This window comes from Lissotriton helveticus, chromosome 3_1 (genome assembly GCF_964261635.1).
Source record: "Lissotriton helveticus chromosome 3_1, aLisHel1.1, whole genome shotgun sequence".
Taxonomy (NCBI): Eukaryota; Metazoa; Chordata; class Amphibia; order Caudata; family Salamandridae; genus Lissotriton; species Lissotriton helveticus.
The window spans coordinates 1812720355-1812744484 of NC_136061.1; the positions used below are offsets into that span (position 1 = coordinate 1812720355).

Consider the following 24130-nt stretch of genomic DNA (forward strand, 5'->3'; position numbering starts at 1 on the left):
ATGACCCCGGCTAGGTCTCAGTTTGGCTGCCGCTGTCTTCCCAGGTCTTCCGCCCTCTTCGTAAAAGCGTGCCACGTGCCCTCTGAACCAGATCCTGATAGCTTAATATGTGATCTCTAATGGCTGTCAAAGTGGCATTGCTGGGCCTGCTTTCGTACTCACTTTCTGATTGCTGGATTGTTGTTTTAAATCTGGTAATCTACGTTTGAATGTCTTTAGTATCCCCAGAGTAGTGCCTATACAAATTCCCCTTATCATAAACTTGAAGGTTTCCCTTAAGAGTTCCTGCTTCCGTAACGGAGTTCTAATTAATATAAAAATATTTGCGGCTGGACTTCCGGACTGTCTCCTTATAGAACATATCCAGCAAAGTGGATGACCTCAACCTTCATGTGAATTGGGGGAGGGGGTATGTGGAAATCTCAATCAGCAGTTTAACTGGATTGTAGTCCGACAGTGCCCATGCAAGCTGCTGTATGTCAGTCACCCAGTTGCTAGCCGTTCTGGTTGTCATCCAGTAATCAAGTCAGGACCACTTGGCATGCATAGCCAAGATGAACATGCTCTCAAGGCCCTCTGGGTTATGCACCCCCCAATCATTCACCATATTGAAGTCTACCATCCCGTCTTTTAGTGCTCTTGGAGCTTGAGCCAGGTGGAAGTGACGATCGTCACATCTAATGTCGGATTTAGGTTTCCACCCCAGAGTATTTCCGACTTAGGTGGGTCCTTGAACAAGTTCCATCTGTTAGTGTAGAAGGAGGGGTCGTCCGTGTTAGGCCCATATATGTTAACCATGGTGACTAGTGTCCTGGTCAATGATCCCTGCAAGATTGCATATCGACCCTGCTCATCTGTGTGTTCATGAGTGACAGTGAACAAAACTCCCTTCTTGACCAGTATCAGCACCCCCTTGAGTATGTAGAATACGATGATGCCAATCTGGCCCCCGCCCACCTTGCTCCCACTGATCCTTCTGTGGTCTTTGCTAAGTGTTTCTCCTGGAGTAGGGCTATTTGCACATTGTGTCTGTCCAGGTATGCTAATACCCGACGTGTTTTTTGACGGTTAGTCAGGCTTCGCACATTTCAGGTTAACAGTGTGATAGTGTGAGCCTCCCTATTTCTATTCATCCTGTCTCTCTATAAACAGGGACTGTACTGCTATGTCTGATCTGTCTTCGAGCTACCACCCCTCTATGCACACGGTAGAGCTGCAGAAAGCAAAAATATTTCAAGAAAGTCAACTTCCCACCCCCACCACTTCAGCCTCCCAAAATATGCTAAAGATCTCGCCATAGTAGCAATTATTAGTCAATAGTTGCATTATTAGTCTATCTCTCATAACCTAATGGGATGCACCTGTGTAGGGCCACTGGGTGCCCAGGTCTCTCTGCTGTACAGGGGTGGTCGAGAGCAGTAATACTGCCCTAGTAATCAGACAGTATGCCGCTTGGCTGTAGAGAAGGAGTCCCTCCGAAAAAAGCTCCCGCCCCCCTCACCTTCTTGGCATTAAGTATTTCAACCCATCTTCACCACTCAGCATCAAGTTCACATACAATCTATAGAATTGACTTCCAGGCGGACTAGCGACCAGACACCACTCAGGTCAATTCTAGTCTTCCAAGTTAGTTGCGTCTGCATTTTTCTGGAGCATATCTTGTCAACATAGTCCATCGCAGCCTGAGGGGACTGGAGCATCTTGGATTTGCCTTGGTGTGCAATTCGAAGCTTTGCGGGATACAGCATGGCGTACGTTATTTTCACGGCTTATAGTTTCTTTTCGACCGGCAGATATTACTTTCGTGCCGCCTGCACCGTCACCGTGAAATCCAGGAAAAACAACACTAGGTTCCCTTGATAGTTTATTTCCTCCTTGGCTTGTGCAAGTTTCTGGAACGCGTCCCGGTTTCTGTATTTGAGTAGTCGGGTGATGGTTGGCCTCGGCACAGCTCCAGGCAGGGGGGCGAGGCACCAACGAGCGGTGTGCTCTCTCAACCACCATAACACTAGACATTGCTTCAGTGCCATGTTCCCAGTATTGGTCGTTTCTGGTATTCCAGCTATACGCAAGTTATTTTGCAGTGACCAGTCTTCTAAATCTTCGTTTTTTGGCTTAATGATCTCAAGTACTTTTTCTATGTTCAGATGTTTGCCCTGCAGTGTCTGGACATTGTCTTTAGCGGTGGAGATTCTTTGCTCAGTTTCTGCGAGTCTGGTTGCATGCTGTTCCAACTTATTGGCCAGGTGGTCCATGCGCAGGTTCAATCGGTCTATTTTCCCGCCTATGAAGTGTAGACTCTGCTGCATTGCCAATAATGTACTTTTCAGTGTAGCTGCACTCTGGCCCGTATTGTCCGGTTCTGGCTCAGGGTCTTTATCTGGAGGGTTTCTCTTGCTTTTCCTGGGCTCAAATGTGAGCTTACACTGAGCTTTATCAGTTTACCCCATGGGAACCCTCTTTGTCGACGTTGTTCCTTAGAGCAGGGAATACTGTTTTTCACACATGTCCTCAGAGAAGGTTCCCATGTCTACTCACCGAGTCCCAGGCATTGAGCCACACGCAGCCCCCGCGTCTGTTCCAACCCTTAATGGGCAGTATCTAGTTGTTGTCTATCTGCTGCTCTTGGCCTCCTCTTGCGCTGTAGATGTGAGCCTTGCTCTTGGCAGTAGCCCTCACCATATTGCTGCAGTTCGCTTACATTTAGTACAGGCTTTTTATTTGTTAGTTATGTTTTTATTTGTCGTTTTTGAAGCTGCATCAATTTTGATTGCTCCTAGTGTCTTCACCAGCGCTCTTGCCAACTGTCTCCTTCACGTTCTCTTCCGCTGCTGCCGCCTCCCGGATAAGGGCATTTCTCCTTGGTCTAATGGAGCTCCTTTCCTCCCTCTGCAATGGCCGCAACCCGCCCTGGAGCCCGAAGCCCAATGCGTGGCAAACCACCAGAGGCAGCAGCCAGTTTCCGCCCCCCAATCCAGGGGGTCGCAAACAATCCCAGAGATTCAGGAAAGTGCTTTCAGCTGCTCCGCCCATCGTCAAGGAGGTTCTCTTCGAGGTCTATCGGCCCACCGCAGCCCCGCTTAGCACTCCGTGCCGACTTGCTATCTGGAGACAACCGGCGTGCCACCTCCGAAGGTCACAGCCGGTTTCTGTTCGCTCTCCTTGGCAAGACTTCTGACCCACAGTGCCTCGCCCTGCTCTTGAACTCAATGCCACTGCGGCTAGCGCAACCACGTTAGGTCCCCCAGGGCAGTCCTGAATTGCGTTGGGCTAAGTGCCGGAGGCGGTCTCTCTCCACCGCGCTGTCCCTGGCTATGCTACCCGGCTGCACCACCGCCTGCAGCTTTCATCCGATTATTCAGGGGCCCGTTAGCTTCTCACCTCATCATTTGTCCTCTCCTGTCTGGCCACTGTCGTCGTCGAGGAAAGCCCTGCAAATTTCCCAGCAGCACCGCTTTTCCTTCAATGCCAGGTCATGAGAGGCACCGCTGTTCTGTCCGACTGCCGCCATCTTAGCTGGCGCGGCCTCCTGTCGCAGCCCGTCCTCCAGTATCTTGTGGCTTCCCATAGCTGTGCCTGCTCTGTCGTGCCTTCTCACCACCAGCTGCCGATTGGTTGCATCCTGTTATATTAGCGAACTCGATGATTATAAACGGATAATGAGCTCTCAACTGGCAGAGCTGCACTACAGTGCAGCCATTTTGCCGTGCGCTCACCAGCGCCTCCGCAAAGTATTTTTTGCTGAAATCTTCACAAGATGGAAAACATCCCATCTACAAACTCCGCAGACTTGGCCCAGTCATAAACAGGTGAGTCGTGTTGTTTGGTCACAGTCCACTCAACTATGCTCTGCAGAGTGAATATATTTCAAAAGGTTTAAATATACTTATTTCCAGAGAGGATTTCAGTTAATTTGAATTGGCCAATCCAAATATTATGTGGGTCTCCAAGAATTCTTCAGCTAAAGGGCGATTTCACTTGCCGTCTTTTCAAATGTCCAATATGGCAATTTTGCTGGAATGCTGACAGTGTCCAGACTACACTTTATTTGGCATGTTTGCAAGTGACTTCATCGTATCCTGCATCTCAAGCAACAACTCTGTGATACACTTCCAAGGAATAGGAGCGGATGTGGCAATGGCCAGTGTCTCGAGAACACAGATTATCTCATCTCAAGATGGAACTTGACACTAAAGACTGACTGATATTTCTTGGCACCAAAAGTCTCAAATATTTTTTCCAATAGAAAATGTTATTCAGGATCCCATGGTGAACCCCCAATGTGCCATCACCATACCTTGTCTCTCTGATTCACACCCTGACCTCCCATGTGCCTCTTTTCCCATGGATAATGCAGTGGCAGTGAAGCACAGCGGACAGAAGGGACTGAGAGGCTGATAATGGACTGAGTTAAGGACAGATCGTTAGGCCAAGAAGAACAAATGAAAATGTGTCAAAGTAAGGGATATGGAAGAAGAGATGAGGTGCTTGGACGACAGATGGCATAAAGGGACATTTTAGAGGGTGAAAAAGACAATTGAAGGAGTGGTAGATAAAAGAAGCACTGTGGAAAGGGAGGGAGAAAGGAGCGAGGACATGAGACTTCCTGAAAGCCTCGTAGACTTAAAAGGAGTCGTACGCCTGGTTTCAATATTAAACAAAATTTTCTGTTAATCGAACATTAGAAGAAGTAAAGGTTGCTTTATGATTCATGGCCCTTTCTTTTGTAAAACCATTAAAGGCCACACAATCTACAGACCACTGTTTAAGCATTAGAGAGGTTTAGCAGCATAATCGACAGTGAATTTTAATTACATATTAAAGTAAAAAGATCTTACCTTGGGCAATTTCAAGCTGTCGTTTTGCATCACCTAGCGCAGAAAACAAATCCAATTTGATTCTGGTCTCTGCGCTTAAGCTGTTTTCTAAGTGCTGTGTTTTATCCTGCATTGCTGAAAGTGCTGACATTAACACCTCTGTATCTTTTTCGTTTTCTTTATATTTACGCAATTCCTGAAAAGTAAAAAAAAAGTTTCATCATGATGGTGGTCTTTAGTGTACCTAAAATGTAATAGAAAATGTATCTACGGCAGTTTCATGCACAATCCACTGTTTGGGTGCTACACAAAGACCCTACAGTAATTAATTCTTTACATGTTGAAAAATACGTTTTTCAATACTGCTTGCTACTGCCATTTTTCAAGTCAAAACAATCTAACTTTTGAGCCTGAAGAGTTACAGAGTTGCGTGTGTACAACACTTTCATGAGAGTGCCAGTGAAGACCCAGCCATACCAGCAGCAAGAGTTTTTTTGTTGATACCTTATGAATTCACATTTGTGCATTACCCAGCAATCTAGCAGGTGTAATAAGAACTGCATTTAGTAAAAGAAATGTAAAAAAGTAAAACCGAGGGAATGGGTACATTGAATGATTTGTTAGCCCTGTTTTTATTAAAACGAATTGTTCAGCAATCCATCCAGTAATAAAGAAAAAAGCACATCAAAATAACAATAAAGCTCATAAAATGGTGGACAATTGTGCGTGCACTTTAATATGGAATTTTAAAAACACATACACTCCTCCTGCATCAATCACGTTAATTATTAGCCTAGCACACTTTGTAGGACCTCACCACCCTTCTGTACAATGACCAAGCACTTAATATGTTAAAAAGACAGAACGGGCTTTAAAAAATCTTCACTTTTGATCCAAAGTTGTCAGACAGCACAGCAAAAAACGGCAAAGCTGTGGTTAACTCAACAATTACATTTTATAGTTCAATTACAAGCTTGATGCAAAATTCCTTGCTCTTCATGTAATTTCCCCAATTTTACCACCACGTATTTCAATTTAATGTAGCTGTATTTTTTAGTCTTCGTGTATTTCTCTAGCTATACTGAGTTTATTTCTATTCAATTATACTAATAAAAATTTGAGTTGCAGACCTGCCAACTTAATACATTTCACCGTTGTGAACAAATCCTGGGCACACGTATAGACTCAATAGTTAATACAATTTTGGAAATATGATGCAGTCGACACCGGTGTTTTTCTTAAGGGTTGTTTATGTGAAAATGTTCATGAGGAAAACAACGCCAGCCGACACGTGTTTCGTCAACAGGTCAATGCCTGTGACTCTTCAGGGCTTAAAACGCGTAGTACAGGTATTGAAAGACCGGTGATAATTCCAACGCGGTGTACGGGTGTCGAGACAGCCGTGGTGTGGCTGTCTGGTAATGATGAGATTAAACGGGCGGGTACGTCTCTCGCCAGAGACGAGCAACGACGTGGACCCTGCACCACCAGGCTCCACACCCACACGGACGTACCCGCCCGTTTATCTCATCATTACCAGACAGCCAAACCACGTCTGCCTCGACACCCGTGCACCGGGTTGGAATTCTCACCGGTCTTTCAATACCTGTACTTCGCGTTTTAAGCCCTGAAGAGTCACAGGCATTGACCTGTTGACGAAAAACGTGTCGGCTGGCGTTGTTTTCCTCTTGAACATCTTCACATAACAAACAATAAGAAAACCACCGGTGTCGACTGCATCATATTTCCAAAATTGTACTAACTATTGAGTCTATACCTGTGCCCAGGATTGTTCATGTTTGTTTGGCGAAGGGCTATTAGCTCTTCCCTCATTCAGGGGTGTTGGTTCTTCCTCTGACCTGGCAGCCCCACACGCTTTTGTTCCCCATTCTGTCAGTATCCTGTAAAGTTACCTGCCCGAGCGCCACTTGCCTGCTACCCTAAAACCCTGTGCAGAATCAATTACATTTCACCGTTTGTGGCGGAGGCGTGGCCCTGAAAGGGGCGGGCTTCATGCCGAGAACTGCTTCTGTAAGAGGCACTCTGTCCAGGCACCCACCCTTGAATGCCTCCGCTTGAGGAAAAAACAACAAAAAACAAGTAACAAAAGCTTGCTGAGCTGCAGACGATGTCCTGGGGTCTTTTCACACTTCTTAATTGACATCAGCTACTCAGAGCCTCCCAAAACAGCTGAAAAGAAACTATTGTGCAGTGGTCTCCAGCAGCTTCCCTCCCACCGTGTGAGGACAGGCGATATCATGTGGCACACTGTTGCATGGTGTGAGTTGGAAGGTCTGGAGATGTAATGCATCTTTAAACAGATGTTGATATTATTAAATTGTACTCCTACGATGCTCCCTGCATGGTTACAGTCTTTTAAGGCAATAAGCTGGTTGAAACGGTTGTAACTTGACTATGCTTTTCAAATGCTATCTAGCCATTTTAGAAACGGGCTTCTTTACGCCTGGTATTGAGTAATAGCTTTATTTATTATCTAACCATACTTGGTAATTGAACTTCTAAAGGTCCTGCAGCAGTCATTGGTTATCAGGGAGTATACGTGGCGTGTACCGTTGTATACCATTGGTGTCCCAATTCAATTGAATTGAGGTAGATATAGATCAACAAATTACCGCATTTCTACGCTCGCCTCTGCAAGGGAAATTAGGATGAGTTATCGAAGCTTAATCCAGGGGGTAGTAGCACATTTTGAAGTCACTACGGGTTGCACACTGTAATCTCACTCAAACCCAACGTTAGGTAGGTTTTCAGATATTACTTTCAAAAACAGGATTTTATTGACTGCTAACAAAAAAACAAAACAAATTATTACCACAGGTTCCCAAATAGATTCACAGTGCTTATGCGGTAAAGGACTATAATCATAACCGGGTCTATGAGAGCCAATGGAACATTATGCTACTGTGGGCTTGAGATCACAGGTCCTTTGCGGCCTCCAGAAATCTTCGAGAGTCCATTTTTTAGGTCTCGCCTGAGCCAGCGCATGCGCTGCTCTGGCGAGACATTTAGTAAGTGGGGCTTTAAAAAGCAGACCACAGCTTTTTGGTGGCATAGAGCACGTTGTTACGCGCACAGTAAAGCGCATTCCTCGCGGGCTTGCTCTCCCAAGCGCGCGCTTCAACACAGCCGTTGACCCAGCGAAGATGATTAAAAGCGCATTTCAATTGGCCAACAAGACGCTCCCCTCTCCCCCACCACAGAGCGCGTCTTCCGCCTATCGCTCATTCTCCCTCAGTCGCCTCTCTGCTTGATTTGCTTCTCTTTTTCTCTATCTCATTGGATTCTTACCCCAACCACGCAGCGTGTCGTCCTCCACACAGCTGCTGACCCGGCGAAGACGATTAAAACACTCTAACTTAAGACGCGCATTTCAATTTCAACATGTTTTATTAAATTTTTTAATTTCAACATGTTTTATTACATTTTATGCAAGAACACATTAGCAATTCTGTTACAGGGTTTGCAACAATTCGTCCCCTTGCTTTTAGTCTATATAAATCTAAGAGGCATGCGCCAAATGTTCCTCGGCCGCCCTATTCAACGAGTGGTTCAATATTGCAGCTATTCAATAATACATGGGAAGATGCGCAGTCTCTTTAATGTGCTAGCGACATGTCTGCCTGCACTCCCCACTGGAAACTACAACCAAACCCGAGACAACAATGGTGGCCGTTATTACAATTATGGGCGCAATTAAGCCATCCCCTCCCCCCACCTCTTTCTTGGTAAAAGCAGAGTCAGGTAAACTGTTTGCTCCTGGTGTCTGAGCAACATCACAGAGAAAATGTAGAGGTAGCAAGGCGTTCTCCAGGCTTGCATCCTTTGAGTGGGGAAACCGCAGCCACTCGTTTGTGTACCCATCTGGACACAGGCAGCTAAAGAGAACACTTGGGGAGATTATCCGAATGTAGAACACGCCAACATTCTACATCTGGTCTGAATTAATCCTTCCCCCTTGCTAATCTTCGTGAAACAGAATAGTTTGCTGGATTTTATTTAAAACATTTTTACAACATTAAATCAGCATGTAACACCAGGTCATGTGACCATGCATTTCACAAATGTCCAACATGCCTGCTGCATAGCCCCTCTGCACGGAGGGCACCCACAAACTAACACTGGATGATGCTGTACTCTACTTTTGTCAGTGATAATCAACTTATTTACGGTTTGTAAAGGGGCTTTTCGATCTGGACAACATGTCCATCTTTTCTGTAGTTTGTTTTATTTTAGTATGTTTTGATTCTTTCTCCCATTCTCTTTCTCTATCCTCTCTCTCATCCTCACGTTTCTCTTTCTCTCTCTCACACACTCTTTCGTTGTCACCCCTCAATCTCTCAACGTCTGTGGATGACAGTCACTACTACATTATGCCATGGTTGTAACACTGACCCTGATTGTAGACAGCAGCTTCAAAGTTCGAAGCCGGTATCGTTCATCATAGATTGCGTGTATTTTGCAGGAGGATGCGGCAACTACCATGCTATTGCGGTTCACGTCTGCGCACGGACGTCACTAGTCTATCACTAGGCATTCTAAATTCTCTTTCACGTGATGTTTGTACAATGAGATATGGCAAAGCAATTAGCCAAATGTCCACTTCATTCTACTCTGCCTATAGCAATGTCCTTTTCCCCAGACCTACTTTTGCCTGTCCTTAAATTCAGAGGGAATTGAAGGACCTGCCTGGACTTTCCATTCTGTTATTTCTGTGCTGCAACATAAACAGGGTATACGCCTATCATCTTTGGCCACGACGCAGAGCCACGTAACCCTGAATAGCAGCGTGACCGGAATACCTTGGCAATTGTTTCTGTTTGCAAATGGCAGGTTGGTTTGAGTGACACACCTTTCAGAAATTGAATTGTATTAAAGTTAAACCCTCTCTGAAATAACACATCAGCCAGATCGCCTCTCAGCATTTCATTATGCAAATCCCGCAGATGGCCAGGCTACAATTTAGGCTGCAATAATCTGCTGTTTGCATTTCTTTGGCTGAGAAACAACTGAGACTATGTAGCAATCAGGCTGCAGTTTCCTCCACCCTCTCTCTCTCTCTCTTCCTCCACCCTCTCTCTCTATACCTCTCTTCCTCCAACCCCTCTCTCTAACTCTACCTCTCTCCCTCCACCCCCTCTCTCTACCTCTACCTCTCTCCACCTCTCTCTCTACCTCTCTCTCTCTCTCTACCTCTATCTCTCTACCTCGATCTACCGCTCTCTACCCCTCTCTGGACACACCTCTCTCTGGACACACCTCTCTCTCTCTCTCGACACACCTCTCTCTCTCTCTCGACACACCTCTCTCTCTCGACACACCTCTCTCTCTCGACACACCTCTCTCTCGACACACCTCTCTCTCTCGACACACCTCTCTCTCTCTCGGCACACCTCTCTCTCTCTCGGCACACCTCTCTCTCTCTCTCCACACACCTCTCTCTCTCTCTCCACACACCTCTCTCTCTCTCTCCACACCTCTCTCTCTCGACACACCTCTCTCTCTCGACACACCTCTCTCTCTCGACACACATCTCTATCTCGACACACCTCTCTCTCTCGACACACCTCTCTCTCTCGATACACCTCTCTCTCTCTCCACACCTCTCTCTCTCGACACACCTCTCTCTCTTGACACACCTCTCTCTCTTGACACACCTCTCTCTCTTGACACACCTCTCTCTCTCTTGACACACCTCTCTCTCTCTTGACACACCTCTCTCTCTTGACACACCTCTCTCTCTCCCTCTCTACATACCTCTCTCTCTCTACACCTCTAAGTGGCAGTCGGAGCCTAATAGGACTGCTTGTCCTTTAAAAAAGAAAAATAAAAGCATTGGCATGGCCAATAGGTCTCGCTTTTGGGGCCTTATAAGTGTTTAACCATGCAACAGTTAATGTTGTTGCACCAAGGATATTGTGCTGCGTAACTAAATACTTATAAGGTCCCAAAGGCGAGACCTATTGGCTATGCCAATGCTTGTTTTCTTTTTACCCTGGGCAACGTTCTCAATGACCAAAGGTGCCAGGCATAAAGATATAAACATACTAGGAACCACAATACTTTCTCTCACCTTCTAAGTAGCCCAGGCTAAAGAGGTCAGGAGGTTTCAGCCCATGTATTAGACTAACAAACACCTCACAATGCCAAAACAAAAAGCCCACCATCTGAAAGTGAACTGGAATTTATAAACTAAAAAAATGAGCGATAAAAAGAAAATGGTGCAAATTAAAATATCCATGGTCACCAGAGATCCAGAGCTTGTTGATATGGAGGGAGTAAACACAAGAACAGAAGGCACAGTTACATCTCACAATGGATGCAGAGTTAAAGTTAGAGAGGAAGAGGGGGGGATGAGGGAGTAGTAGGACTGAAAGTGTATTAGCATCCAAAGTAGGTCGCATGGTGTACTTAACCTTTGGGGCCTCTATCCTTTAACTCGCTGGTCAAACATATTTTGGGTGTCTAGTGCACACAGGTTACATCCTGTATATAGGAAAATGGGATTTACAGTCACAGCTTTAAACCATAATATTTCCAAAAACATACATCATAGACGGATGTTTATGGTACCCTGTAACGGTAAAGCGAATGTACCTGCTTGTAAAATGTAATAAAATACTTTGAAATGAAAAAAACGTCTTCGGAAACAGGGTGCCAGACTCGCCCGAGGACCTCCAGTGAGAAAAAAACAGTTGTCCTAGACTATTGTAACTTGAAATTCAAACAATTATCATGAATATACTTGTTTTGGCACATGAGATCATAGGCACAGATAGAAAATTAGAAGCAATATAAAGGCCACTTCCAAAGAAGGCTGGTAACTCGAATTTAATCATTCAATCACTGAGTTATATTGGAGAAACACACTTTGGTTATTTCTGATATACAATGTTATATCCACAAGGATATTACCAGAGAGAAGGAGATACATGAAAAGGTAGTGCGCAGGTGAAAAAATAAATGGAAAAGAAAAAGCAATGGTAGTAGCATAGGGGATCCTTTAAATATTTACAAAAAATATATATAGGGAGCCAACATGGGTTGTAATGGTCTCCCTTAAGAAACAATTCGGCCTACCCACATGGGCACAGTTGCATATAATGTGTTAATTAGACTGTTATTCTTCACAGTGAAACATCATCTGTGCATCAGATGTAGGGGGCAGATGTAGGGTGTAGGTCTATTCGGGGGCGTCGACGTTTCGACCCTATTGCAAAAGGGTAAGTAAGATCCTCAGCGGCGGGTCTTCCTCAGGACGGGGGTGGGGCATATAAAAAAACGGAGTCAGGTAAGTACCAAAGGCGCTGGCCTCAAGGCAGGTAAACAGTAATTATTCCAGTGAATACATCTTGGAAGGGGAAGCCTAGAGACAATTACTTTGTGATCTGCCACAGCGAGCGTGACTGATGCAGCGCGCTGACCGGACAAGACTTATGGAACGACCTTCCAGCATATACCAGAATCACGAAGTAATTGTCTCTAGGAGTATCGCACTGCCTTAAACAAACATGCCAGACCCCCTCGCCGTCCTTATACACAGCAGTGTTGGGAATGGCTTTCCCCTTCCAAGATGTATTCACTGGAATAATTACTGTTTACCTGCCTTGAGGCCAATACCTTTGGTACTCACCTAACTCCGTTTTTTTATATCCCCCACCCCCGGTCCTGAGCAAACCCGCCGCTGAGGATCTCACTTACCCTTTTGCAATAGGGTCGAAACGTCGACGCCCCGGAATAGGCCTACAACCTACATCTGCCCCCTACATATGATGCACAGATGATGTTTCACTGTGACGAATAACAGTCTAATTAACACTTTGTATGCAACTGTGTCCATGTGGGTAGGCCGAATTGTTTCTGAAGGGAGACCATTACAACCCATGTTGGCTCCATATCTATATTTTTTGTAAATATTTAAAGGATCCAGGCCCGGACTGGCCGTTGCGGGCACCGGGCAATCCCCCGGTGCACTGCAAGGGTGGGAGCCGGTTTTGGGCCCTCGGGCTGCAAAATCGTCCCTGTAACATAATCGGCCCCGGCTAAGAGCTCGGACGCACCCACAGGCGGCTGGCCGAGCACTTTCCCTGGGCCTGTTTTGGTTCTCAGTCCGGCCCTGAAAGGATCCCCTATGCTACTACCATTGCTATTCCTTTTCCATTTATTCTTTCACCTGAGCACTACCTTTTCACGTATCTCCTTCTCTCTGGTAATAACCGTGTGGATATAACATTGTATATCAGAAATAACCAAAGTGTGTTTCTACAATATAACTCAATGGTTGAATGATTCAATTCGAGTTATCAGCCTTCTTTGCAAGTGGCCTTATATTGCTTCTAATTTTCTATGTGTTCCTATGATCTCATGTGCCAAAACAAGTATATTTATGCTAATTTTTTGAATTTCAAGTTACAATAGTCTAGGACCACTGTTTATCTGTACTTAACGATACCCAGGTCCTTTTGACTTTATATGGTAACCCCATTTGTGATAATGGTGAGAAAAAAACATACTTGTGTTTCTATCAGTAAGGGAATGCAGTTTGCTTCAAAATCAGAAGAGTTGACAACACACACATTAATTCCAGGATGCCTCGGATCTTCTGGTGAAGATGTCTTATGCATAGTTATGGCAGCTGGTTCCAGGCTCTCAAGCCTACTGGGGAGGCTCAGTTCTTCTGGTCTCCTTCCACAGAGATATAGATACAGAAAACCTTGCCTTGCAGTCATCCTTCGGGCCGGTTTAGGCTGCTGCCCATCCATCTAAGGCAGTATATCTGTAATCTCCAAAGCACAGGGGAGCAGTCTTTATTGGTGGATTAAACTCGATCATTACCTTGAAGGGAGGACAACATATTCCTGTTGTATACTTCTAACCGCAGATTCCTCACCTTGAGACGATTATCTAGGCTGGATCCACAAAAACGCACAGCAGTGCTCTAGCAAGCCACTTAGTGGCACTGTGCGGCTCCACGTTGGCCTCATTACAGCCCAGAAGTGAAGGAGTGGAGCTGCGTATCAGCATCATCCCTGAAAGTCAACATCAGCTTCTTGCTTGACTCTTTCCACGCCCTTAAATGTGAAGATTTTTCATTTGGGACCTCTTTAGATGGTAAAAAGAAAGGCAGTCCACAGACCAGGGAGGTGGGAGAGTGGTGAGGAATTTGAAGTTAGATGGAGTATCCACCAAAAGGATTATGTTACTTACCCTGTAATCATCTGTTCGTTGCATGTGGTGCTGTAGATTCAAATGATCTGCATACTTCTGCCCCCTAGTGTTGAGCTCAGACGTTTGCAAGTTGTTTTTCTTCAAAGCAGTCGAAGTCACAAGGTACTCCTCTGGTCGTGGATGCACATGGGCACTGTCTCAATCAATCAGGGAATTGTGAAATGCAGCTACTCACCTGTGAGCGTCTCAAGGTGCTTTGGGGGTGGGGGGTAGCTGCGTTGTGTGCTGGGGTCATCCAAAGAGTCAGGTCTTGAGGTCCTTTCTGAACTGGGGCAGTGTAGGCACTTGGTGTAGGGGGTGGTCATTCCAGACCTTGGCTGCGAGGAAGAAGAAGGACTTTCTTCCCATTCTGATTTTGTAGATGCGTGGGATGGTGGCCAGAGAGGTTGGCTGATCAGAGGTATCTCTTGGGTACGTGGAAGGAGAGGCGGTGGTTTAGATATGCTGGTCTGATGTTGTGGAGGGCCTTGCATGCGTGGGCAAGGAGCTTGAAGGTTATTCATTCGATGGGGAGCCAGTGGAAATCGCAGAGGTGTTGGGTGATGTGGTTGTGACGGGGGATGTCTAGGATCAGTATGGCAGCGGTGTTGTGGATGGTTTGGAGTTTAGTGGAGGAGTGTCTTGTTGATTCCGGGGTAGAAGGCGTTGCTGCAGTCTAATCTGCTAGTGATGAGGGCTTATGTGACCGTTTTTCTGGATTCAGGTGGGATCCATTTGAACGTTTTTCGGGGTATGCAGAGGGTATTGAAGCAGGTTGAAGATACGGCGATGATCTGATCGTTCATCATGAGTGATGAGTCAAGTATGATGCAGAGGTTCTGTGCGTGGTCTAACAGGGTGAGGGGGAATCTGGGGGGAGCACTAAGTGTTTTCCCATGAAGAGGGGGTGGAGCCGAGGATGAGGACTTCTGTTTTCTGGGAGTTGTTTCAGGCAGTTGTTCTTCATCCAGGTGGCGACGGCTTTCATCCCTTCTTGGAAGTTGTGCCCGGTGATGTTGGCTTCTTTGGTGAGGGAGAGGATGAGCTGGGTGTCGTCGGAGTAGGAGACTGTCGAGTCTGTGGTTTCTGATGAAGGGTGCGAGGAGGGTCATGTAAATGTTGACGAGGGTGGGGCTGAGGGAGGATGCCTGGGGCACTCCACATCTGATTTCTGAAGGTTCCGAGAGGTAGTGCGGTAGTCTGACTCACTGAGTTCTGCCTGTGAGAAATGAGCACACCCAGTCCAGGGCTTTTCCACTGATGCAGGCGTTTTGCGGTGGCAGACAGTGTTAAAGGCAGTTGAGAGATCCAGAAGGATGAGGGCTGCTGTTTAGCCCTGGTAGAGGAGGTAGGGATGATGTCAGTCATGGCGAGTAGGGTGGTCTTGGTGCTGTGGTTGCTGCAGAATTCGGAGTGGGAGATGTCCAAGACGTGGTTGTCTTAGGTGAAGTCGGTTAGCTGGGTGTTGACCGTCTTTTCGATGACCTTGACTGCGAATGGAAGCAGGGAGATGGGCCTCAAGTTCTTGAGGTCCGTTGGCTCTGCAGAGGGTTGACTTCGGCGTGTTTCCAGTCGTCGGGAAATGAGGCGGTTTCGAGGGAGCAGTGGATCGTCCGGGGTAGTTCTGGGACTATGGTCGTGGCAGCTCTGTGGAAGATGTGGGGTGGGCACAGGTCTGAGGGTGCTCCGGAGTGGATGCCTGGTTGGTGAAGTTGTCGTAGATCATCTCAATCTTGAGGTGAAAAAAGGTGCGCAGTCTGTTGCAGAGGTTTTGGGAGGGTGGGAAGTCTGTTATTTTGTGTTTTGGGTGTTGGTGATGATCCGGTCTTGGAGGAACTTTTTGGTGGATTTGATGAGTTGGTGGTGTGCTGTGGTGGCTGCTCTGTAGGGGGTGCGTGTTTCTGGGGTTCTGGTGTTCCTCCATGTTTTTTCAAGTCGTTGGCAGGAGTGCTTGGATTCTGGAGTTCAGGGGGGAACCAGCTTGCTTTCTTGATGTGCGATCCTGTGGCTTTCTTGAGGGGGCCCAGAGTGTTGGTGCAGTCTAGAATCCAGTGGTGGAGGTTGCGTACCGTGGTGTTAGCGTCTGTTGTCATTGGTGGTGGGGTGTTGATGAAGGCTGGGCTGGTCTTCGGTGACTTTGTTCCAGCTTCTGCGGGGGAGGCGGTGGGGGTGTTTGTGTGCACGGGTTTTCTGAAGGAGAAGTGGATGCTGTGGAGATCTGTCCAGAAGATTTCCCTGGTGTGGCTGTAGGAGACGCTGTTTCCTCCTGCTTCCTAACTGTCTCCATTGTTAGATTGTTTTTTGCCCCAACGAGTGAGAGTAGGGATGGAGCGGGGAACACAGCAGTGAAAGTGAAAGATGCCTGTAACATACACTGGCTACCGGGAAGGAGGTTGGAAGCATGTGAATTTACAGCACTAAATGCAACTAACAGATGCTTACAGTATAAGTAACAATCGATTCGTAGCATGTGTGGCTGTAGATACAGATGCTCCGTATTAACTGTAAAGCAGTATTCCCCTAACTCGTGGTGAGTGCAGAGGACTGGAACAAGGTCCTGAGAACAGTTTGACCAACTCTGCCTTGCTCTCTGCCAGGATGTCCACACAGTAATCTTTTCTACATGTGTGTGGAGTGGACTACGTGGCACCTCTACGGTTATCGGGCATGTTCCCCAGAAAAGCTCTGATTGTGGACGGAGTGTGGCTTGGGCTGGAAGGCAGGGTTCCTAAGCTTTAGCATAACAGGTTTGGATGCATGTATTGATTCACCTGGCAATCCGTGCCTTGAAAATAGTGTGGCCTTTACAAGGCTGTGAAAAAGCTACAAAAAGTTGTAGTGTTTTACAGACAGACTTTGTGATATCTACATATTAGATTAGTGTGCTTAACATCAAGCATACGGAGTGTGGTTTTAGCTACAGAGTCAAGATGGTGAAAAAAAAGACTTCAAGCTTAATGGTTTGATTAAGGTGGAAAGGGGAAACCACCTTAGAAAACAACTTAGAATTGGTTCTAAGAACCACTCTGTGTTTGTGGACCTGGAAAAAGGGTTTCAGAAGTGCGAGGGACTCCAATTTACTGATGTGTAAGCAACATACAGGTACGCCCTGCGCCATTCCGCACTCGATAAAAAACATCTGGCCCGCTTTTAGCTTGGTAATGACACAGCTTTAAACGTTCTTTATAGGAAACACATTGATGGTAACGCCCCTGTGTGAATAAGCCGCCAGACGGCACAACGAAGGTCAGTGCCCCTTCTATTTACAAAAACGATACCGAATACACTGAATAGGCGGTGTATCGCTTTGATTTACAAAACTTCCGTTTCCTTGTCTAGATTGTCCGGATAAAACCACTAAAGTCCCTCGTTGCCTTCCATAACACATCTCCTCCTCCCTATGAAAAGCCAGGTATGTAAATATTTCTTTGAAATCAATAAACACAGCACATGTGATGAGCTCAGAGGCCAACAGGCAATAAAACAAGTAAAACGATTCTCTTCTTTGCATCTTACAGATACAAAGAATTTAAGCCCTGATGAGAGACCAGGCACGACTGTCCTGGTCTTGAAACGCGTCGGCAGCTTTTTGGTGGAAGAACAACTCAATAATAAAGATAATCAGGACCCACCAGTCCAGATAGAATTGAATCACTGTGATTCACTTGACATTATTCCCCATGCATTAGATTGTTCTCAGTTATTAACTACCTATGTATTTATGTTTCTAGTTTCATGTATTTAATATTTTTTTGTTTCATTTTTTGTATGATGTTAGATGTTGATTTATTGACTCTGTGTTTTTCTATGTACAAAATTGTAAAATATGTACAGTGTTTTTTCTGTCACTCAGAGTTGAAATAATGTTTAAAAATAACAAAATAATTGGCAATAAATGAAAATTGCCGGGTTTTGGATTGAATAAATATTTTCCCATTCCCCAAAAAGGTTTTTTCCTTTAAATAACTGTGGTCCAGGCAAGTTGCGTGTTGTATGCCTCTCAAGGATAGGGCATTTCTTAAAGTCTACAGTGGAGGGTTTTGGAGCAGACAGTGGTTTCAAAGCAGACAGAGGTTTCAGGGCCGACAGCGACTGCTGTGGTGCAGGTGGAGTGTTCGGCTTCAATGATGGAGTAGACTTCGAAGGTTTGGTGCCGACACGAGGCTGGTCGGGGGTCAAGGCCCTGGAAGGGTTTTTCCACAGCTCTGAAGAATTGTTTCGGTTTCAACCAATGCTTGGCGGCAGTGGGGCACTTGAAAATGGCAGTGGGGCACTTGAAAATGGCAGTGGCGCACTTGAAAATGGCAGTGGCTTCGGCACGGGGCTCAGGACTCCTATCCAGGAGGAGCAGTCCTCAGCTCTCATTTGTGGCAGTTTCAGAGATTTTAGAGGGGTTGGGATGTTGACAGTACTCAAGTGAGGTGTGGTCTTCAAGGGTGGCCTAGAGCCGACTGAGGAGGAAGGAGCATCCTTGGGTGTGTCTTCATCTTCCAAGAGCTCCACCTCACCTGGTTTTAAGACATCGGAGTTGACAAACATAAGACTGGGCTGGTGTGCCAGAAGGGTGGGCCACTCGCCCAATGCTTCCTCCTCTACGTCAGTGCCAATGGGTTGGCCTCACCAAATACGTCTGGCATTTTTAAAGAGGATTGTGCAATTGTGCTGTGGGTCCACCATCTGTCTAAGTGCTGGCAACGGACTAAGGTTGCCTCTTGGTCAATGTATAGCAGAGTTTAATGCAGAGGACTATCCACCTTGATAAAGTCCATTTCTGTATTGCCTTACCTTTCTTTGCAACTGAGAACCCAATATGAAGCTGAACATCCAAGCGATGGTCTTTGATGCAATCTACATAGAAGCTTAAGGCTTTTTTTGGGGGTCCAACCAATGGAATTTTCCCTCTTTCAAGGAGTGATGTGGAGCAAAGAACGTTGGAAGGGTGATGGATTGCCAAAGTGAAGAGGATTTACCACTTTTGGCAAAAACCTGCCCTGGTCCTCAACAACAGTTTGTCTGAAAAAAGATGGTGTAGGGCGGCTGCACTGAGAGGGCCTGGATGTCACTCATGTGACTAGTTGAAGTGTTTGCATTGAGGAAAAAAGTTTTGAGAGTCAGCAGGCGCAACAAGCAGCTGTGGATTGGGTTGAGGGGATGCACATGAGGAATGTCTGGACCAAATTAAGAACTTGCTTTGGCATCACAAATGTTTGGAAGGGAACATGTGTGTCAAACCTTTAATGAACTGCATTTCAACAGGTAATTTACAAAGGACGGCTGCCCCGCAAAGGCAAAAAGGCCAAAAAGGCAGAAGAACAACCTATAATAGTGCTCCCAGCAAGGCCTTGCGTCATGGACTCCACCCAAGGTCACAAATATGTCCCAGCGCCCGGCGTTGATGGACTTCATAGAGAGATGCCTAGCAGTGAGGATATCAACCAAAACCTCAGGGAGTAGGTCGAATGCAGTCCGCTGTCGCTGCTCAATTACAGCACCTGGAGGAGTAGATTGCACAGGTTTCGGATCAGAACCCTGTCCTGCTGCTGAGACATAAGATCCTTCTGAAGAGGTAGCTTCGGAGGACAGACACTCAACCCAGAGATTCTGGGTACCACTATGATGACTTGGGCCCGTTAGTTCTTGATCCTCGGGTAGAAAAGGTAGTGGCGGAAAGGCGTACAGGAATGCCACGCTACACTCTAGCCTGAACGAGTTTCCTACAGAGAGCATTCTAGGGAACTCAACGCACAGGAGTTTTGACACTGCATTCTTGATGGTGGCGAAAAGATCTAACTATGGCTCTCCGCACTGCATCATCTATGGATTCAACTGCCACGCGTGATTTACCAGGCTTCACCGGCTGAGCTCATCTGCCTTGGTGCTTTAAGATCCCACCAGGTGGTTCCTGACCAGGGGATTCCTGATCAGCCAGATGCTCCGATACTTCAGCCAACTTCCATTGTGTTGTGCCTCCTGGTACAGGAACCAAGACCCCCACCTCTGCCCTGCTTGTGAAAGTACAACATGGCGGTGGTGTTGTCCATGAGAACCTGCACCAACCTTCCCTTGATGGATAGCAGGAAGGCCTTCAATGCCAGGCGGATGGCATGCAACTAATACACATTTACATAGAGTTGGGGTTTCTCTTTGCTCCACATTTTGCAGGTGACCTCCTCAGCCCAGCAGGGATGCATCAGTCTCCACCATCTGCTTTGGGTGAGGAAGAGAGAGGGGTCTACCACTAGTCAGGGTGTGTTCGAGCAGCCACCACTGCAGATCTTGTGCAATCTCATTTGAAGCTCAGAAAGCACCCGATAGGTGTCCTTCATGCTGGGTCCACTGAGATATCAGACCACATTGAAGAGCCTGCATATGCCCACAAGGTTAGTAGGCCAAGCAAGCCAGAGCTGCCCTCATTGAGATCACAAACGGAGACTGAAACATAAGGATCATAGCGTGAATGACCTGGACTCGCTGTGAAGGAGGAAAGGCCCTAAAGTGCACTGTGTTCAGAATAACTCCTATAAAAAGAAGCCTCTGCGAAGAAGTCTGGTGTGATTTCAGCATGTTGATCAAAAAAGCCAACAATATCACAGGTTGGATGTGTCTGAAGGTGGTCTACAAATGACAGTGGCGAGCCTGCCTTCGACAGTCAGACATGGAGATAGGGGAAAGCTGGTATCCCCAACATTTGAAGATGGCAGCGACCACCACGTTCAATTTTGTGAGCATCCAAGGGGCACTGGTAAGGTTGAAGGGGAGAACAGCTAACTGATAATGCACCTGGCCAACACTGAACTATAGGCAACATCTGTGGGACTGCAGGCTGGGCACATGAATCTACGCGTCCTGTACGTCCAAGGCAACTATGCAGTCACCCGGATCGAGGACTGACAGAATTTGGGAGAATTTTCAATTGGCCCTTCAGAAGGAAGACATACAAAGGGCGAAGATCTAAACAGGACAAGGGCCTCTGTCTTTCGCCACAATTAAATAGCAGAAGTACCAACCTGTTCCTACTTCCGAGGCCTGCACTCTCTTGACGGTCCCTTTTTCCAGAACAGCACACACTGCTTGAAGCAAGATAAACAGATTCTCCTCTCAAAGGCGCTCTGATGTGGGAGGAAGTTATGGTGGGTCAAAAATAAACAGGAGGGCACATTCCTGGTGGACAATCTCAAGGACATATCTGCTAGGTGTGAGGGACTGCTGCCCTGGGAGAAAATGTTGAATCTGCCCTCCTCAGGATGGTTGTGAGCCACTAAAAGCACACTAAAGCAGTTTAGGGTCTGTTGCCATTGGGGTAGGAGACTGAGAAGAGGAGTGTCCTATGTGGCCTGTCGGGTCAGCTTGATCCCCATTCCCAGCCACGAAAGCACTGTGATGGCTGCTGCGATGGGCACGTGGCCTGGCATTGTATATACACCAACCCTTTGGAGTAGCCTTAGGAGGTCTGAATCAAATGAATTTGGCAAGCAGGGGTAGAACGGTCCAAGGAACAAACTGTGGTTTCTGCTTCCCTTAAAAGTGTTACAGGGAAGAATCAGTCTTTTTTCCAAGCTGGCACGACATATCAAAAGATCACAGAGGACTGGTGTAGCAGTTCTCTTCACAGTTTTGTTTCTTAATCCTGGTAGTTTTTTACGCATTGACCACAATGCTTTAGGTGGAAATGAGTGTATGCATCCCTAATTTTGCGAAATGTATAATACCCCTTTTAGCATTTTATTAGTGCAGTAATAACTCCATTCCAACATGGCGCTTATGTTCATCTATCAGCATTGACACAAAAGTGACTACTGAGTCTGTCATCGTAACATTGTTTCCGGGTTTTTAATTGCTTTGAATTACGGCATGCTTCTAGACGATTCAGAAAAGGGGGTGGTGATGGACAGAGCATCTGAGTTAAACAGAACACTCATACCCAGCCAAAAGATCAGGGCTTGATCCATCACCGTTTTTTAGCTCACTGCACCATCCCAGTTCAGAACCTGGCTACATGCAAATTAGTCTGTCCCTGGCCCAGTGCATCATGGGAACAGGGCAGACCAAACTACCAAGCCAATTCTTTACTGGAAAGGAAACAAGCTTCCGGGGACCGGTTTCTGGCATTGCAGCCGTCTTCGGCCCGGCTTGCTTGAATCCTGATGGTGCAATGAGCAAGGGACTCATGTCTGAGCATACCCTGCCACTCCTATAGTGGCCAAAACGATTCAGAAAAAGGGGTGGTGATGGACAGAGCATCTGAGTTAAACAGAACACTCATACCCAGTCAAAAGATCAGGGCTTGATCCATCACCGTTTTTTAGCTCACTGCACCATCCCAGTTCAGAACCTGGCTACATGCAAATTAGTCTGTCCCTGGCCCAGTGCATCATGGGAACAGGGCAGACCAAACTACCAAGCCAATTCTTTACTTTACTTTATGAATCATTTTGGCCACCACAAGTGTGGAAGGGTATGCTCAGATGTGAGTCCCTTGCTCACTGCACCATCAGGATTCAAGCAAGCCGGGCCGAAGACGGCTGTGATGCCAGAAACCGGTCCCCGGAAGCTTGTTTCCTTTCCAGTAAAGAATTGGCTTGGGAGTTTGGTCTGCCCTGTTCCCATGATGCACTGGGCCAGGGTCAGACTAATTTGCATGTAGCCAGGTTCTGAGCTGGGATGGTGCAGTGAGCTAAAAAACGGTGATGGATCAAGCCCTGATCTCTTGACTGGGTAGGAGTGTCCTGCTTAATTCAGATACTCTGTCCACCACCACCCCCTTTATGAATCGTTTTGGCCACCACAAGTGTGGAAGGGTATGCTTAGATGCGAGTCCCTTGCTCACTGCACCATCAGGATTCAAGCAAGCCGGGCCAAAGACGGCTGTGATGCCAGAAACCGGTCCCCGGAAGCTTGTTTCCTTTCCAGTAAAGAATTGGCTTGGTAGTTTGGTCTGCCCTGTTCCCATGATGCACTGGGCCAGGGTCAGACTAATTTGCATGTAGCCAGGTTCTGAGCTGGGATGGTGCAGTGAGCTAAAAAACGTTGATGGATCAAGCCCTGATCTCTTGACTGGGTAGGAGTGTTCTGCTTAATTCAGATACTCTGTCCATCACCACCCCCTTTATGAATCGTTCTAGACGCCAACACAGCGTTTGGTGATACACGCTGATTTGAGATATTACAGAATTGCCAAAGTAAATGATACAGGGGACTGCGCTGTACTAACTTTTTTCGATCGTTTTTGCAACGATTTTGTAATTTTTGCATGTTGCACTTTAGAAAACCTGAAGACCGCGTTTAAGATTGCGGGCAACCTCCTAAGGCACACAGCATTGTTTGCCGTTGATTTTCCGAAGATATAGTGACATCTCTGCTCTTGTACAGTAAGTAAACTGAGGCTAGTGTTGTACTTTTTAATCACCCGAACAGTAATGTAGATTGGCAATGTCTCTCGGTCATTTTACAGAGATCCAAAGATCTGACCACTGACTTTTATGGAACGTACCCCGGATTTATAAGGATTCGTTTTTTGGCAACTCCATCCGCATTCAGAGGTAGGAGCTGAAATGATTTACTAGCTTGATCAACCAGTGGTTCATCACCTAGGCATCCTTGCACAGTTAGCGTGTCAGTTTTTTCCAGCATCAGATACAGGAACTAGGAGATTAACCCTATCTGAGGTGCTGCGGCAGTCTGAACTAGATTCCGTATATTTCCTAAGTTGGTAGTTTCATGTGCCTATATTGACAGAAATTTTACGTCACAAACGTTCCTTTTTGCATGCACACTCGACCTTGCACAGGGCTTCATACCTCTAGGTAGCACCATGCTTTAAGTCCGGGCAACTTTGTGGTTTGAAAAAACAGAGTGATTTCTTTGGTGAGCACTCGATACTTAGTCTGATTGTCGCTCAGTCACACAGACAAACACATCAACAATTGGGGTTTGTCAAATTGTTTATTTGGAGTATGATTGCATGCACTGGGTTGAGTCCCTACTCCTGTATTCTTGAATATAATTAGGTATCCGAACATATCTGTACATTGGAGTTTTTGTTTATGTTTTTTTTATGCCCCTGACGAAGGAACACCAAGTCCCAAAAT

At 46.4% G+C, this 24130-nt stretch overlaps 1 protein-coding gene across 2 annotated transcripts in view; it reads right to left on the reverse strand.

Annotated features, from left to right (window-relative positions):
- Positions 1 to 24130, reverse strand: part of MACO1 (macoilin 1) — a 349950-nt gene that overhangs the window by 24285 nt on the left and 301535 nt on the right. For both annotated transcript variants that reach the window (XM_078682713.1, XM_078682714.1), the window contains exon 10: positions 4839 to 5013. In XM_078682713.1, coding sequence (XP_078538839.1) covers positions 4839 to 5013 — 175 coding nt within the window. The remainder of the gene's footprint in view (positions 1 to 4838; positions 5014 to 24130) is intronic.